General features: G+C 40.0%; 1 protein-coding gene across 2 annotated transcripts in view; it reads left to right on the top strand.

Moving 5' to 3' along the window:
• Positions 1–8,959, top strand: part of LOC306738220 (uncharacterized protein) — a 20,452-nt gene extending 11,493 nt beyond the window's left edge. For both annotated transcript variants that reach the window (XM_079220050.1, XM_079220049.1), the window contains exons 4-16: positions 229–279; positions 900–1,076; positions 1,892–2,023; positions 2,416–2,461; positions 2,982–3,072; positions 3,246–3,387; positions 3,607–3,711; positions 3,886–3,973; positions 4,368–4,389; positions 4,485–4,559; positions 5,466–5,568; positions 5,644–5,765; positions 8,142–8,959. In XM_079220050.1, coding sequence (XP_079076176.1) covers positions 229–279; positions 900–1,076; positions 1,892–2,023; positions 2,416–2,461; positions 2,982–3,072; positions 3,246–3,387; positions 3,607–3,711; positions 3,886–3,973; positions 4,368–4,389; positions 4,485–4,559; positions 5,466–5,568; positions 5,644–5,765; positions 8,142–8,277 — 1,290 coding nt within the window. In that variant the 3' untranslated portion in view covers positions 8,278–8,959. The remainder of the gene's footprint in view (positions 1–228; positions 280–899; positions 1,077–1,891; positions 2,024–2,415; positions 2,462–2,981; positions 3,073–3,245; positions 3,388–3,606; positions 3,712–3,885; positions 3,974–4,367; positions 4,390–4,484; positions 4,560–5,465; positions 5,569–5,643; positions 5,766–8,141) is intronic.
• The last annotated feature ends 9,841 nt before the right edge of the window (positions 8,960–18,800 follow it).

The raw sequence follows: 18,800 nt of genomic DNA, 5'->3' as shown, positions 1-18,800 counted from the left end.
CTGCTCAAAGTAAAAGAAAAAGCATATTTTTTCATAATAAATATAAAATCACTTTGTGTCTTCCCACATTCCCACATTCACGCCACTCCTTTGTTTACTCATGTCACCCGCCTCGTCTTCACGCCCTCTTCACGGCCGTTCCCACGTTCTCATAGCTTGTTGTCGGTTGGTTCTGTGTTTGTGCGACACACCCATCCCATCGCCACCGTGTGCATGCTCTCCTTTCAGAGGCAGAAAGAACGGAAGAAGCTGGAGAGGATGGAGGACGCGTCGGAGCAGGTGACGATTTAAAATAAAGAAAGAAAGAAAGAAGGGCCGAAACGTGCCGGTGTTTTCTGAGTCTGGAGGAGTTTGTATGTTCATCATATGTTCAAATGATCATCTTCATGTCCGTATGTATGACATTTATTAGCTCATGGCTACTTTAAGTTAAAGAAGTAAATGCAGTAAAGAAACGTAGTAAAGAAACGTAATAAAGAAACGTAGTAAAGAAGTGAATGTAGTAAAGAAACGTAGTAAAGAAGTGAATGTAGTAAAGAAACGTAGTAAAGAAGTGAATGTAGTAAAGAAACGTAGTAAAGAAGTGAATGTAGTAAAGAAGTGAATGTAGTAAAGAAACGTAGTAAAGAAGTGAATGTAGTAAAGAAGTGAATGCAGTAAAGAAATGTAGTAAAGAGGTGAATGTAGTAAAGAAACGTAGTAAATAAATAAATGTAGTAAAGAAACACCAAGGTACATGCCAATAAAAGACTATATGTCCAACAAGAGGTTATTACTTTATGACTTAAACAATCAGACTAATACACCCTATTAGGACTCCATGTTATATATTAAATAACATTATCTTTAATACTTGAGAATGTGTGACCTCTTCTTCGATGCGTTTTCACCGACAACAGGAAGAGGAAGCGGCCGGAGCGGTGTCAGAGAGTGACAGTGAGGAAGAGGAGGAGGAGGAAGAGGAGAAATGGTCCGCTGTTCGTCTCAGAAACAGGTGCAACGTGGAATCGGTCGCCGTTGTCGTGACGACGCAGAACAAGAGCAACGGGCTGCAGCCGCACGGGACCTCGGAGGAGGTGGGTACCTTCAAAATAAGATGAGCACTGAAACGGAGAAAAGAAATGTTGTAAAGAAATGTAGTTAAGAAGTAAATACAGTAAAGAAATGTAGTAAAGAAATGTAGTAAAGAAACATAGTAAAGAAGTAAATGCAGTAAAGAAACGCAGTAAAGAAGTAAATGCAGTAAAGAAACGTAGTAAAGAAACGCAGTAAAGAAGTAAATGCAGTAAAGAAACGTAGTAAAGAAACGTAGTAAAGAAGTAAATGCAGTAAAGAAACGTAGTAAAGAAGTAAATGCAGTAAAGAAACGTAGTAAAGAAGTAAATGCAGTAAAGAAATGTAGTAAAGAAACGTAGTAAAGAAGTAAATGCAGTAAAGAAACGTAGTAAAGAAACGTAGTAAAGAAGTAAATGCAGTAAAGAAATGTAGTAAAGAAACGTAGTAAAGAAGTAAATGCAGTAAAGAAACGTAGTAAAGAAACGTAGTAAAGAAGTAAATGCAGTAAAGAAACGTAGTAAAGAAACGTAGTAAAGAAGTAAATGCAGTAAAGAAACGTAGTAAAGAAGTAAATGCAGTAAAGAAGCGCAGTAAAGAAACGTGGGTTGACGCCGGGCACATCGCTCAGTACCTTCAAAATAAGATGAGCACTGAAATGGAGAGATTCAGTGCAGACGACAAAGGTTCCTCGTGAACGTCCCGTTGCCGCTCGCTCGCTGTGGAGCGCGTCGAACGCTGCTCGTAAAATATTTTGGCAAATTGACTAACTTGATCGCGGGTGTGGTGCCATTTAATAAATAGACGTCTAGCTAGTGTGTGTGTGTGTGTGTTTCAGGAGCCGGTGTGGGACGTCAGCAGTGCATTCGTGGCCAACGCCGCCAGCCACAACAAAAGCCTCAAGGCCCTGAAAACCAGAGCGACGCAGATCTCCAGAGAAAACAAGGAGAACGAGACCCGGAGCGGCCAGGTACACACACACACACACACACACACACACACACACACACACATATATATATATATATATACACACACACACACACACACACACACACACACACATATATACACGTATATATATATATACACACACACACATATACACACGCCCATATGCACATATAAACACAGATATACAGATACACACACATACACACACACACACACACACACACACACACACACACACACACACACACACACACACACAAATATTTTTTATTCAGCCTACAATATCGGTTTAGAACCAATTAGTTTGGCCATCGGCAAGTTAAACATTACGCTCTGTGAAGATGATTATTCATTCATATTAAGATAATCTAAAATGAGACCCGATACTAACAGAGTGTGTGATTGCAGGTGGAGCGCACAGAAGAAATGAAGAGGAGGGGCGAGTCTCTGACAGGTGAATCTCTTCAGATACACGTTGTTTTATCAATAATACACATTATGCACACATCGATGTGTTGGATCAGTAAATTCAATCCATCAGATTCCAAATATCGTGTGAACTTTATATTTCATTCTTACTTTTTTGTAATTCTCATCTCATTCTCTAACATAATGAGAAGAATTAACTTGAGACTGCTGTAGTAGAACAGAGCTTTTCTAAAGGGACTCTGGTGCTCTGAAACACTACCACTGTTGTCCACAGGGGGCGCAGAATCAACATCATCTTTAACATGTTGTGTTGAGGCAAAGTTTTAACCAATAGAAAACCAACCTACTTTCCTTTAAAATGTCATCCCCAAACTAAAAAGGGTGTATCTCTGCAACCACTAGGTTATATAACCTCTCCTCACACTTAACAAGTGTTAAATTCTGGTTCACACACATCTTCTCACATTCCATAATATCTCTGGTTTCTCAGAATAGTTCACAAAATGCCGTCAATAGATTTTATAGAGAATGTGTGCTTCCTCCAGTGCGGGGCATCCAGCTGTTCGGACAGGGCCAGTACAGCCAAGCGGTGGACATGTTCACAGGAGCCATCTACTGCGACCCCAAGGACCACAGGTGAACCCATGTTCACACCTTTTTCACAACCACGTCTGTGCATTGACTTTGGATGTTGTCTACTCACGCGAAAACTTCGCAACGCTTTTGGTGTAAGCGCAGCATAAGAGCTCCCTCTGCCCTCTTCTTCCTCACGTTCACTCTGGTTTTAAATCTCTACGCGACTCTCGCAGGTTCTATGGGAACCGGTCCTGCTGCTACTGGTGTCTGGAGCAGTACTCGTCCGCCCTCGCGGACGCTCGGAGGTCCATTCAGCTGGCTCCCGATTGGCCGAAGGGGTACTTCCGTAAGGGGTGTGCCCTGATGGGGTTAAAGGTCAGCACCTGCCGCATGACGCACTAATACAACAGCAACAGGAATAATTGGCCGGCCGTGATTCAGCACGTGGACTTAAAATGTACATTATGTTATTTTTAGACCTGCGTAGTGTAAAAAATGATAGAAAATATAAAAGCTATGTTGTGTGTGTGTGTGTGTGTGTGTGTGTGTGTGTGTGTGTGTGTGTGTGTGTGTGTGTGTGTGTGTGTATTCCAGCGGTTCAGTCAGGCAGAGGCGGCCATGGAGCAGGTGTTGAGGTTGGATGAGAGCTGTAAGGAAGCAGCCAGTAAGCTCCTCGCCTGCCGGGTGCTGCAGCTCACGGTGAGGACAACCGAGGCGTCCAGCAAAAACAGTCTGACGTTTAGTTCCAGTTCCAGCACTGCAGGCTTATTTTTTTTAGGGGGGGGGGGGGGGGGGGGGGGATGTATTTGCGATTATTATTGATTTAAGAACATGATATCCACATGTTAAATCAAACCCCTGCATTAACTGTAGGGCTTGGGCTTTGAGGAGGAGCAGAGCAAAGCGCTACTGGAGAAGTTCACCACCGTCCAGGCGGTCGCCGCCTCACCTGAGGCCCAAAGTAAGAGCCGCAGCACCGCTTTGTGTCCACACGGGGGCAGCGGTCACACCCACACGCAACGACCGAGACTCACCTGTAACAGACAGTTACATACATGTACAGGAGGACATAAACTAAATCTGGTATATCATGAACGGCATACTACAAGGAAAGGGGCAGAGAAATGTGTAGTTTACAGTCAAATATAATCAGTGTATGTACTGAGCTCCAGTTTTAAGCTGAAAATGATGTTTATTGATTTGACGTTACAGTAAAGACTGAGTGTCGCTAGCCAGAGACCAATAAGTACTTTACAGCAGACCGCAGTGGTTAATCGCTTTACATTGATGATGTTTGTGTTGTTTTTGTCTCCTTCCTGTCTCCTCTGCTCTTCCTGTCTCCTCTGCTCTTCCAGCACTGAAGCAGGACCAGAGTGGGTATGTGTCATTTCAAATACAACCTGATAATATAATGTAAACATGAACCATCTTCTTCTTCTTCCTGCTGACTTGCCTTCTTCTCTATCTTCCAGGAGCTGTCGCTCTCTGTGGGTTGGGAACATTACACTGGAAGTGACGGAGAAAGACGTCCTGGATCTCTTTCAAATGTAAAAACACTGAACGTGTGTGAGGACACGTATTTAGACCGTCAGCAGTAGCTTTGTTATAGTAACAGAGGTAGTTAACCAGTAAAAAACCAACCTATTTTTAGGCCTCTGCTCGAAAATGTCATCCCCAAACTAAAAAGGGTGTATCTCTGCAACCACTAGGGCTATTGGAATAATGTTGGTGTTATAATAAAAGGTACACATGTGAGATGTTGTTCAGATGTGTAAATATCAGTCTATATGTTACTGGTTAAGAGTAAATGAAGATGACACACAGAGAAAAATGAAAAGGTTTCAGGTCCGCCTATAAAAAAATCACTTTCAGGATAATTATTTCTTTGAAATGATGCAGCTGTAAGGTCCAACTCTAACCCAAATCATAACACAATATGTGAACATTCTCTAACCCAAATCATAACACAATGTGTGAACATTCTCTAACCCAAATCATAGCTCAACATGTGAACATGCTCTAACCCAAATCATAGCTCAATATGTGAACATTCTCTAACCCAAATCATAACAGAATATGTGAACATTCTCTAACCCAAATCATAGCTCAATATGTGAACATTCTCTAACCCAAATCATAGCTCACTATGTGAACATTCTCTAACCCAAATCATAGCTCAATATGTGAACATTCTCTAACCCAAATCATAGCTCAATATGTGAACATTCTCTAACCCAAATCATAGCTCAATATGTGAACATTCTCTAACCCAAATCATAACTCAATATGTGAACAATTCTCTCTGCAAAGGTTGACTTTGATAAAGTGAAGCAGAACAAAGTCAGAGAGGGTTTAGAACAGAGTACCAAAACATATATGTCCCTTGTATATTACTTATGGTTGTATGGGTATAGAAGGGTTAAAGTAGTTTTGAGGCTCTGCGTTTGTTACAGGGTCGGCGAGATAGAGAGCATCCGGGTTCTCCACGAGCGCTTCTGTGCCTTCGTCAACTTCAAGAACGCCAACATGGCCGCCAAGGCCCTGGAGAGGCTGCAGGTGAGTCACGCAGCAGGTGAACGCTTGCCCTCGTCGATGCCGGCGTGCGTTACGGTGCCGTCTCCTCCCGTCCAGGGCGTCGAGCTGGGGAACAGCAGGCTGGTGGTGAGGTACCCAGACCGCCGGACCCAGCGCCCCGCGGTCGCCCTGCCAAGGACCAACGCTGCAGCAACACAGCAGAGCTCAGCTGCCACAGGGTACCAGGCCTCATCTTTATACACCTATAATATATATTCATTTATATATATATTTATTTATATTATATATTGTATATACTATTTATATATATATATTCAGATTAATATTTATTGTATTTATTTATATATGTGTATTTATTTATGATACATAAATATATGAACATATATAAATAAAGAAATAAAATAAATATATATATCAAAATTATATATATATTATTTTTTTAAATTTATTTTTTGTATATTTATATTCAGATATATATATATATATATATATATATATATATATATATATTTATGTATTTATATATATAATTATGTATGTATTTATATATATTTATTTATATTAAGATATTTATTTTTATGTTTATATATTTATATACATATATATATACATATATTATTTTCTATATTTATTCTTTCTATATTAATTATATATATATATATAAATATATTTATACATGTATTTATGTACAGTATATATACAATATATTTATATATATTACTCTAATGTAACATAATTATACTATTATATTATGTATTTTTCCATTATTTTGTGGTGAGCTGTCTCACAGTCTTGGTTAACCTGAAGGTGAGGATTAGACATGTCGGTTTGACATTTTAGGTGACGTATTGGGAAAATTATGATCCTCTCAAGAAATCTTTAAGACATGTACCAAACCATTATATATATATATATATATATATATATATATTTATATATATATATATATATATATATATATAATTTTTTTTTACTGATTAATCGCATGATTTTTCTGCGATTAATCGCACTCTGCGCCAAATTCAATAATGAAGTAAAAACTAGTGTATTGTGCGCTTTTATTTTAAAGTAATGTTATCAGTAAAATATAACACTCTGGAGCAACAGCAAGTTAACAACAGTATATACATCAAAAATATATTCTAGGGAAGCATTTCATTTGTTTAATGCTTCTATATGACTGATCATTCAATTAAATATTGTATTTCTTTTTCAGATGTTATAGACTATTTTATTCTAATGTAAAACAGCTTAATATCATGCTAAAGAAGAAACATTTGTCTTTTATCAGGGAACAACATAAACAGTCTGTTCATTAGTAAGGGTCCCTGTGAGGGACAAGCCACTCCTTCTTTTGTCATGTTCAGTAGTAAGGGTCCCTGTGAGGGACAAGCCACTCCTTCTTTTGTCATGTTCAGTAGTAAGGGTCCTTGTGAGGGACAAGCCACTCCTTCTTTTGTCATGTTCAGTAGTAAGGATCCCTGTGAGGGACAAGCCACTCCTTCTTTTGTCATGTTCAGTAGTAAGGGTCCCTGTGAGGGACAAGCCACTCCTTCTTTTGTCATGTTCAGTAGTAAGGATCCCTGTGAGGGACAAGCCACTCCTTCTTTTGTCATGTTCAGTAGTAAGGGTTCCTGTGAGGGACAAGCCACTCCTTCTTTTGTCATGTTCAGTAGTAAGGGTCCCTGTGAGGGACAAGCCACTCCTTCTTTTGTCATGTTCAGTAGTAAGGGTCCCTGTGAGGGACAAGCCACTCCTTCTTTTGTCATGTTCAGTAGTAAGGGTCCCTGTGAGGGACAAGCCACTCCTTCTTTTGTCATGTTCAGTTTGTTGCTTACCTTTTTAAAGATGTATGTTAAAGACCAGCAAGTGATTAACTTTATACAAAAGCAATACGTGCTTTTGATCTTGTTCAGTTCAGTTTTTCTTACTCAGTGAGAAAAGTCCAGTCTGTGTTGCTTGAACAAGAGCACTGAAGTCTGGTTGAGCGAGGTGGAGATGTGAAGGACAGCTGACAGGTATCTCAGCAGCGGCTTTGCGCGATTAATGTTCATCTGGAGCGCTCTGTGAGGCGGAGCGGCTCGCGGCAGCATCCGCTGCTCGCTGAGGACAGAAACTACAGAACAAGACGTGCTTCAGTCTGTTGGCAACAAGCCGGTCGGTGAGGCTGCGGAAGCGCACACGCACATTTTTTAATTCGCCTTCAAAGTAAAAGCAGTGCCGTTGTATTGTATTTATGGCGTGTATCTTATTTATTTCTTTTTTGATTGACCTCACGCGGGCCGGACTGGGAGAGCCGTAAGATGCCCAGGTCTGAACTACGCCGTCTGGGAGAGATTTAAAGTGCAGCACCTGTGTGCGGCGGCATTAAGCCCCTCCCGATGCAAAAAAATAAATAAACGAGTTAACGCATGATCAAATAATTAACGGCGTTAATAGTTTGCTGCGTTTTTAATGTATTTTTTTATATGAAATGTTTAATTAAACTTCTCACTGTTATCTAATCATCTATCATTAATTTGGTGCCACTTCCTTGCTGCAACTTGATTTAAAAACAACATTAATGGCGCTCTCTTGTGGTTCCGTCCATGCAGGTCCAGACGCTGCGTCCCGATAAACGGAGACGAGTGCTTCTACTGGCGGACCACGGGCTGTTTCTACGGCGACAAGTGCCTCTTCAAACACATCCCAGACCAGCAAGGTCGAGACAAGAGGCCGTGGCAACCTTAACCGTGTGTGTGTGTGTGTGTGTGTGTGTGTGTCTGACTGACGGCTGGAGGCTCAGGGTGTTGAGACTCGACCATCACGAGGATTATTGCAGCCCGACCTCGGACAAAACTTCTGATGCACGAAGCTCCTCAAAGGAATTTAGTTCATTGGAACTAAGGGCGTCTCTTTGCTCCGTTTGGATCCTAAAAACAAAACCCTGATGAACTCCTGGTTTCTGCTCGGAGGGAAGTATGTCCTCTCTCATCAAAAAAGGGGTTTGTTTGGTTGAACCGGATCCCAAAACTTTGTCTCTTGAGCTGCTGAATCGCTTTAAAAGCTCCAGTGTGTCGGACTGGGGAGGATCTTTTTACAGGAATGTAACATTCAGGACCATCTTTTCATCCGCGTGTAATCGGGCTTAAAATGAACGCTTCATTTCTACACTAGGAGCCGGTCTTCTTCACGGACTCCGTCATGTTTTTACAGTGAGAGGCCGCTCTTTTTAAAAAAAATTTATGTCACCTGAAGGTCGAAAAGGGAGGAGCCAGCGGACGGGCATTCAGTTGGATGCAATCTGCAGCCCCACCACTACATGACGCTAAATCCAACACACTGGTCCTTTATAAAGTCAGGAGTCATTTTTCATACAGTATTTGAAATGTATTACAATTTAGACAAAACAATGAATAAATAAACATTTCAGTAAACAGTCTCTCAAATCCTGAATTCACACACAGAACCGCACACGATCGCAGCAGTGAAAGTTACGAAGCTGAAGAAGTTCTAATCTCACTGGTTCCCTCCACAAAAAGCCAACGGGATTCTTTCATTTGATTTTGGAATAGTTACAGAAAATAAACTCTTTTATGACATCAAGATAATCTTCACAAATTAACTTTTATTCTAATTTGATGCATGAATACACACACATATACACTCACTCGCATTTATTTTTTACAATGAACCCTTTGAAATGATGAAAGAACTTACGAAAGGCAAATTAGTACAAATTGTAAACCATGCTGTGTGTGTTGATGGCGTTCAGTCGTCTCATTTAGTTAATTTATCAGTCGCCTTATTTGTAACAAATGTTATAAAAACATGTCCTCAAAATGTCCTTTTTATATATGTATACATATACATGTATGTGTATGTATATATATATATATATATATATATATATATATATATATATACACAACATATATAATCTAAATAATTAAGGATCTTTTATTAAATTCCACATTAATTAAAATGTGTGTGTACACAGAATACATGCTGTGTCAAATAGCCCAAGAGGATATAACCATGATGACGTTGTCATTGGGCTTATTTTTCCTCACACTTTAATAATAATAATAATAACTTTATTAATATAGCATCGTTAAAAACAAAGTTTATAAAGTGCTCTACAGAGAAGCAAAGCATTGTCATACATAACTTAAATACCGGTAAACAAAAAGGACAATACCATAAAGGCAATGAGTAAAACACAACCAAACAAATAACCAAAAAGAGCAAATGGAGTAGAAAACAAACAAACACATGATATAGGAAAGGTATTTCCCATAATGGAACATTTTTCAAACAAACATTTGTGGTCTGTATAAGTTACAAAAACCTTCAGAATGAAAATCATTTAAATGTTGTATTGGTGACACTATTACATTAGAGTCTACAGGTGAGGGTGAGTTATGGTCTGACTGAACACTATTAAGTTTTCCTCAGTTCGGTGTAGTTACATTTACTTGGTTGTAAGATTTGAATACTTCTTCCATTACCGTCTGCAAAGCATATGACGTATCTGCCATATAAGAGAGTAGCCGAAGGTTTAGCTAACGTTAGCTATCCTAGTATTTGAAGAAGTAAGGAGATAAAGGACAAGGGGAGGACATACATTCTCTTCGGTAAAAAACTAAATCATCTCAAGCATCAACTTTTACTCATTCCAATGCAAAGGTTGTAAATCAAAATGAAAAGGCTAAATTCCCACTCATGTGTCACATGTTGGTATCATAGTGGCCAAGGTTTGATCCCCTCTTGCTCCACTATTTCCTGTCTCTCTCTCTCTCTCTCTCTAGTTCTGCTGTCCAATAAAACAAGAATACAAAATTTAAAAAATCATCTTTAAAAACATTTATTTTCCCTTTTTAAATTCACTTGCATATGATACATACATACAAAAATTACAGAAGAATCTCAGCTATCTATATAATGAGGCACCATTGTCCCAAGGCACAAGTGTAAAGAGAAAATATGACTAAAGCTGAAAAATTGAATCTTGATTTTGGAAATGTTTCATATTTGTTGTGAAAACATAACTTCACTCATGTGGTATATCAGTTTTGGTGATGGAAATTGGTTTACCAAAGGTCTTAGGTTCACAAAAGCAGTGGAATATATGAATAAAATGGTAGGCACATGTAGATAAATGTCAAAAAACTAATTTATTATTATATGGTGGGGGGGATGATGAGCTGTGGCTGGCTTTGAGGCCTGCTATGGTGATGTGTTGGCAGGCAGACGGACTGGAGACTGCTGCAGCTGCATGTTGTCCTCTGGACCCTCACAGCTCTGAATCCACTCTGTAAAATACATTAATACAAGTCAGTATGAGTTCACTGAAATAAAGTTAACGGTGATAGAGACAACAGTTGATTACCCACCGTTCATAGCTGTAGTCAACTATCTCCGTTAGCTCTCGTTAGCTTGCGCCGTGTTAGCAGCACCTAACGTGACATAAACACTACTGTAGTAACGATTAACAGAGATCCAACGCCACTAGGCTTACTAAGTTCACTGTAAGAAAGTTAACGGTGATAGAGACAACAGTTGAGTATGCACCGTTCAGTCGTAGACACGTAAGGAAACATCCAAAACGGGGCTATCTAGTGACGTGCTAACGCTAAGCTATCGTCAACAAACACACGTTAGTTACGGTCTTACAAACACATAATGGAGGTCCAACACTACTGGTCGTACTAAGTTCACTGTAAGAAAGTTAACGGTGATAGGGGCAACAATTGATTACTCACCGTTCAGTCTCACAGAAACGCTGTAGCCAGCTATCTGGCCCGTTAACTCCGGTTAGCTCCTTGTTAGCGAATCCTTCAGGCACTGGAGCTGCGCCGTCTGTCCCCTCCAATATAGCTTTGCTCAGGACTCTTTGCTTGGCATCTTCTGACTCACATTGAAGCTTTGCACACGTCGTAAGACACGTCCATGTACAGATGCTCAGACGCGGAAGTGGAAACCATATCCGCCAGATTTGAAACCATATCTCTGTGACGTATTATTGTGATGATATGATTTTATTAAAAACTTAAACACCTGCCCGCCCGCATCGCCGCTGGCCCCGTCCCCAGAGGGTTAAGAAACATTGGGTTGGGTTTCAGAGGTTCACAGAATAAAAGAGATGCCCACACCCTCACATGAAAGAGGTTTAGAGCAGAATAGATTCAGAAAGAGAGACATCACATTTTACATTGGGTGTTTGACAGAGTAGGCCCCACTACTTGTAAAGACATTTAAACTGGGGGCCCTGCAGTAAGGTGGCACTGGTGAAGTGGTCTTTGAAGGCAAAGCGTTCCCTGGTGTGTCCAAGTATGGTGTCACAAACCTACAGATAAATATATAGAGAGACAGAGACAGACAGATATGTTGTGGGGAATATCTACTACAAACAGGCTTCATACTACAGACAAAAGCCAACAATCAGAGTTGACAAAAAAACATGTTTTGTGTGTCTTGATGGCTCATCAACATAGACAAAAGGCCAGGAGCCACCTTGATGCTCTAGCCTGGAGCTATGACACACACACACACACACACACACACACACACACACACACACACACACACACACACACACACACACACACACGTTGGGGGTTGAATTGGTATTTTAGATAAAGTTATAGTTTGATATGATATCCACCCAAATCTAACAATGTCCAACATGTGTTCTGCAGTGGGAAAGATAACACATTAAACTCTAACACAGGCATCTGCTGATTTTGACACTCACCTCTGCATCAATCCTTCCAAGCTCATCTTCCTTCATAGCCCGGCGCTTCCTCGGCTGCTCAGAGCCACAGCTTTGCTCCACACAGAGCATCCAGCTAACCAGCTCTGGTTAGCATATCGGCTTGAGGAGAAGCTCCGGGTGTACGTCCTCCGGTCAGTGCTTTGCTGCTGAATTTTTAAATCCGGACGTTCGGGTCCCAACTCTTTCAGCCTCTTCTTGTCAACATCTGATCGTCGGTTGAAAGGTGTTTCGCGTAGAGATACCACAGAGTTTTCAGTCGCCATACAAACATGATCAAAGTCTCTGCTAGCTATGTTGCTCGAGTAGATACGTGGGAGCTATATGGGATGTGAGGGAATGATAAAGGTCTCTGATTCGACGAATAGTCCAATCACGTTGAAATAAGAAACAATGTCATTGGCGGATGGAAGATTCAAGTTCCATCCGCCAATGAGAAGCTGTCCTTGCCGTAACGACCATGAAATGTTTGCTCGCTGCCATAGACTCCCATTTGGCCGGCGCCCCGACAGGGGGGAGGGGCTTTTCTCAGTGATGATGAACGGCGATATATTATATTTGGTCACATTTAACTTAAGTGGTTGTTGACAGGGGCTTACGGTCTCCCACACAAATTTAGCGCGTCAACACGGTATATTTCTTATTTAAATTATTTGGTATATAATGTTTTTTGACAGTATATATTATATATTTGTTTTCTACTTTTTTTTTTCATTGCAAAATTTTAAGAGGGACGGCGCCCTAGCGCCCTCTATTGACGCACCGGCACTGCTCACCGCGTCCTTCAACAAGAAGCTCCTTCTCAGGAGCTGCGTTGACACGTTCACACAACGCCACAGCGCATTTATAAGCGGTCACGTGTACAGCCGTCCTGACAGTCACGTCAACAGACAGGCGGAGATGTTAATGTCATGCCTCCGGTAAAAATTAGCCTTAAACCTCAATATCTAACACTTGTCTGCTTGAAACCGGCTTCAAAGCACTTCAATAAAACCGTGTTTAATATATGAAGTTTGCAAAGTAAGCTAATGTTAGCTAACGTTCAACACAGAAACCTATCACCTACGTTACATTGACGATGTTAAGGAAAAGTAAACACGCTCAACTATTAGATAGCAAGTTAACTTACTCTTGACGTCCAAGAACTGCAGAAAACCAAGCCCCAAATTCAAATGTCGCTAACCGCTGGCTAACATAACAATAGCTCAGGCCCTTACCAGAGAGGTTAAGCTAACGCTACTATCACCTGATGTAGAAAACCTAAGGTGTCACTAACGTTGACCGTTCAAGAAAGCTTTTACTCCCTGACTAATACATTATGTTGGTATTCTTACCTCAAGAAGAGGTGTCATGTTCCCAGGAGTCCGGCTGTTGTTCCTTCAGCAGCGTTTCAGAGAAGAAGGGGAGCGCAGTGTGCAGCGTGTAGAGCTGGCGCTCAACTGGGTTCAAGTTACATTTCATAGAACACGGAATAAGATATACTAAAACAGCAAGATATCGAAATATATATTTAAAAAATTTGCTTTCGGTGCATTTTCACAGTAGTACATTTTAACACATTCCAAAAGAATAATATAATTAATATATGGAAATAATAGCATGAACAAGTTTACTTACTCCTGTTTCTCTCTCTCTCTCTCTAGTTCTGTTGTCCAATAAAACAAGAATACAAAATAAAAAAAGTAATCTTTAAAAACAAAAACTCCTGGCTTTTACCATTTAAATGGATTAGATAGAATCTTACCGTTTTCCTGTGTGTCGTAAAGCCCAGTAAGTTGTTCTTATCCAAGTCCAAAACAAAGTTGGATTGCAATGTCGGTGCATTTTCACAGTAATACATTTTAACACATTCCAAAAGAATAATATAATTAATGTTTGCATCCACTCAGTGGACAGCTCACCACGTCCTTCCACAAGAAGCTCCTTCTCAGGAGCTGCGTTGTGTCTTAACACCACGTTCACACAACGCCACAGCGCATTTATAAGCGGTCACGTGTACAGCCGTCCCGACAGTCACGTCAACAGACAGGCGGAGATGTTAATGTCATGCCTCCGGTATAAATTAGCCTTAAACCTCAATATCTAACACTTGTCTGCTTGAAACCGGCTTCAAAGGACTTCAATAAAACTGTGTTTAATATATGAAGTTTGTAAAGTAAGCTAATGTTAGCTAACGTTCAACGCAGAAACCTATAACCTACGTTACATTGACGATGTTAAGGAAAAGTAAACACACTCAACTATTAGATAGCCAAGTTAACTTACTCTTGACGTCCAAGAACTGCAGAAAACCAAGCCTCAAATTCAAATGTCGCGAACCGCTGGCTAACATAACGTTAGCTCAGGCTCTTACCAGAGAGGTTAAGCTAACGCTACTGTCACCTGATGTAGAAAACCTAAGGTGTCACTAACGTCGACCGTTCAAGAAAGCTTTAACTTCCTGACGAATACATTATGTTGGTATTCTTACCTCAAGAAGAGGTGTCATGTTCCCAGGAGTCCGGCTGTTGTTCCTTCAGCAGCGTTTCGGAGAAGAAGGGGAGCGCAGTGTGCAGCGTGTAGAGCTGGCGCTCAACTGGGTTCAAAAGTTACATTTCACGGAACACGGAATAAGATATACTAAAACAGCAAGATATCAAAATATATATTTAAAAAATGTGCTTTCGGTGCATTTTCACAGTAATACATTTGAACACATTCCAAAAGAATAATATAATTAATATATGGAAATAATAGCATGAATAAGTTTACTTACTCGTGTCTCTCTCTCTTTCTAGTTCTGCTGTCCAATAAAATAAGAATAAAAAAATTAAAATCATCTTTAAAAACAAAAACTGCTGGCTTTTGCCATTTAAATGGATTAGAATCTTACCGTTTTCCTGTGTGTTGTAAAGGCCAGCAAGTTGTTCTTATCCAAGTCCAAAACAAAGTTGGATTGCAATGTCGGTGCATTTTCACAGTAATACATTTGAACACATTCCAAAAGAATAATATAATTCATGTTTGCATCCACAAGAAGCTCCTTCTCAGGAGCTGCGTTGTGTCTTAACACCACGTTCACACAACGCCACAGCGCATTTATAAGCGGTCACGTGTACAGCCGTCCCGACAGTCACGTCAACAGACAGGCGGAGATGTTAATGTCATGCCTCCGGTATAAATTAGCCTTAAACCTCAATATCTAACACTTGTCTGCTTGAAACCGGCTTCAAAGCACTTCAATAAAACCGTGTTTAATATATGAAGTTTGTAAAGTAAGCTAATGTTAGCTAACGTTCAACGCAGAAACCTATAACCTACGTTACATTGACGATATTAAGGAAAAGTAAACATACTCAACTATTAGATAGCCAAGTTAACTTACTCTTGATGTCCAAGAACTGCAGAAAACCAAGCCTCAAATTCAAATGTTGCTAACCGCTGGCTAACATAACGTTAGCTCAAGCCCTTACCAGAGAGGTTAAGCTAACGCTACTGTCACCTGATGTAGAAAACCTAAGGTGTCACTAACGTCGACCGTTCAAGAAAGCTTTTACTCCCTGACTAATACATTATGTTGGTATTCTTACCTCAAGAAGAGGTGTCATGTTCCCAGGAGTCCGGCTGTTGTTCCTTCAGCAGCGTTTCGGAGAAGAAGGGGAGCGCAGTGTGCAGCGTGTAGAGCTGGCGCTCAACTGGGTTCAAGTTACATTTCACGGAATAAGATATACTAAAACGGCAAGATATCAAAATATACATTTTAAAAAACTGTGCTTTCAGTGCATTTTCACAGTAATACATTTTAACACATTCCAAAAGAATAATATAATTAATATATGGAAATAATAGCATGAATAAGTTTACCTACTCCTCTCTCTCTCTCTCTCTCTAGTTCTGCTGTCCAATAAAACCAGAATAACAAATAAAAAAAGTTATCTTTAAAAACAAAAACTGCTGGCTTTTGCCATTTAAATGGATTAGAATCTTACCGTTTTCCTGTGTGTTGTAAAGGCCAGCAAGTTGTTCTTATCCAAGTCCAAAACAAAGTTGGATTGCAATGTCTGTGCATTTTCACAGTAATACATTTGAACACATTCCAAAAGAATAATATAATTCATGTTTGCATCCATTCACTGGACAGCTCACCGCGTCCTTCCACAAGAAGCTCCTTCTCAGGAGCTGTGTTGTGTCTTAACACCACGTTCACACAACGCCACAGCGCATTTATATGCAGTCACGTGTACAGCCGTCCCGACAGTCACGTCAACAGACAGGCGGAGATGTTAATGTCATGCCTCCGGTATAAATTAGCCTTAAACCTCAATATCTAACACTTATCTGCTTGAAACCGGCTTCAAAGGACTTCAATAAAACTGTGTTTAATATATGAAGTTTGTAAAGTAAGCTAATGTTAGCTAACGTTCAACGCAGAAACCTATAACCTACGTTACATTGACGATGTTAAGGAAAAGTAAACACACTCAACTATTAGATAGCCAAGTTAACTTACTCTTGACGTCCAAGAACTGCAGAAAACCAAGCCTCAAATTCAAATGTCGCGAACTGCTGGCTAACATAACGTTAGCTCAGGCTTTTACCAGAGAGGTTAAGCTAGCGCTACTGTCACCTGATGTAGAAAACCTAAGGTGTCACTAACGTCGATCGTTCAAGAAAGCTTTTACTCCCTGACTAATACATTATGTTGGTATTCTTACCTCAAGAAGAGGTGTCATGTTCCCAGGAGTCCGGCTGTTGTTCCTTCAGCAGCGTTTCGGAGAAGAAGGGGAGCGCAGTGTGCAGCGTGTAGAGCTGGCGCTCAACTGGGTTCAAGTTACATTTCACGGAATACGGAATAAGATATACTAAAACAGCAAGATATCAAAATATATATTTAAAAAATGTGCTTTTGGTGCATTTTCACAGTAATACATTTGAACACATTCCAAAAGAATAATATAATTAATATATGGAAATAATAGCATGAATAAGTTTACTTACTCGTGTCTCTCTCTCTTTCTAGTTCTGCTGTCCAATAAAACAAGAATAAAAAAATTAAAATCATCTTTAAAAACAAAAACTGCTGGCTTTTGCCATTTAAATGGATTAGAATCTTACCGTTTTCCTGTGTGTTGTAAAGGCCAGCAAGTTGTTCTTATCCAAGTCCAAAATAAAGTTGGATTGCAATGTCGGTGCATTTTCACAGTAATACATTTGAACACATTCCAAAAGAATAATATAGTTAATGTTTGCATCCACAAGAAGCTCCTTCTCAGGAGCTGCGTTGTGTCTTAACACCACGTTCACACAACGCCACAGCGCATTTATAAGCGGTCACGTGTACAGCCGTCCCGACAGTCACGTCAACAGACAGGCGGAGATGTTAATGTCATGCCTCCGGTATAAATTAGCCTTAAACCTCAATATCTAACACTTGTCTGCTTGAAACCGGCTTCAAAGCACTTCAATAAAACCGTGTTTAATATATGAAGTTTGTAAAGTAAGCTAATGTTAGCTAACGTTCAACGCAGAAACCTATAACCTACGTTACATTGACGATGTTAAGGAAAAGTAAACACACTCAACTATTAGATAGCCAAGTTAACTTACTCTTGACGTCCAAGAACTGCAGAATCGCTAACCGCTGGCTAACATAACAATAGCTCAGGCTCTTACCAGAGAGGTTAAGCTAACACTATTATCACCTGATGTAGAAAACTTGAGGTGTCACTAACGTCGACCGTTCAAGAAAGCTTTTACTCCCTGACTAATACATTATGTTGGTATTCTTACCTCAAGAAGAGGTGTCATGTTCCCAGGAGTCCGGCTGTTGTTCCTTCAGCAGCGTTTCAGAGAAGAAGGGGAGCGCAGTGTGCAGCGTGTAGAGCTGGCGCTCAACTGGGTTCAAGTTACATTTCATAGAACACGGAATAAGATATACTAAAACAGCAAGATATCGAAATATATATTTAAAAAATTTGCTTTCGGTGCATTTTCACAGTAGTACATTTTAACACATTCCAAAAGAATAATATAATTAATATATGGAAATAATAGCATGAACAAGTTTACTTACTCCTGTTTCTCTCTCTCTCTCTCTAGTTCTGTTGTCCAATAAAACAAGAATACAAAATAAAAAAAGTAATCTTTAAAAACAAAAACTGCTGGCTTTTGCCATTTAAATGGATTAGATAGAATCTTACCGTTTTCCTGTGTGTCGTAAAGCCCAGTAAGTTGTTCTTATCCAAGTCCAAAACAAAGTTGGATTGCAATGTCGGTGCATTTTCACAGTAATACATTTTAACACATTCCAAAAGAATAATATAATTAATGTTTGCATCCACTCAGTGGACAGCTCACCACGTCCTTCCACAAGAAGCTCCTTCTCAGGAGCTGTGTTGTGTCTGAACACCACGTTCACACAACGCCACAGCGCATTTATAAGCGGTCACGTGTACAGCCGTCCCGACAGTCACGTCAACAGACAGGCGGAGATGTTAATGTCATGCCTCCGGTATAAATT

Source organism: Taurulus bubalis (assembly GCF_910589615.1).
Source record: "Taurulus bubalis genome assembly, chromosome: 6".
In the NCBI taxonomy this organism is placed as follows: domain Eukaryota; kingdom Metazoa; phylum Chordata; class Actinopteri; order Perciformes; family Cottidae; genus Taurulus; species Taurulus bubalis.
This window is presented reverse-complemented; position numbering and strand designations above follow the sequence as displayed.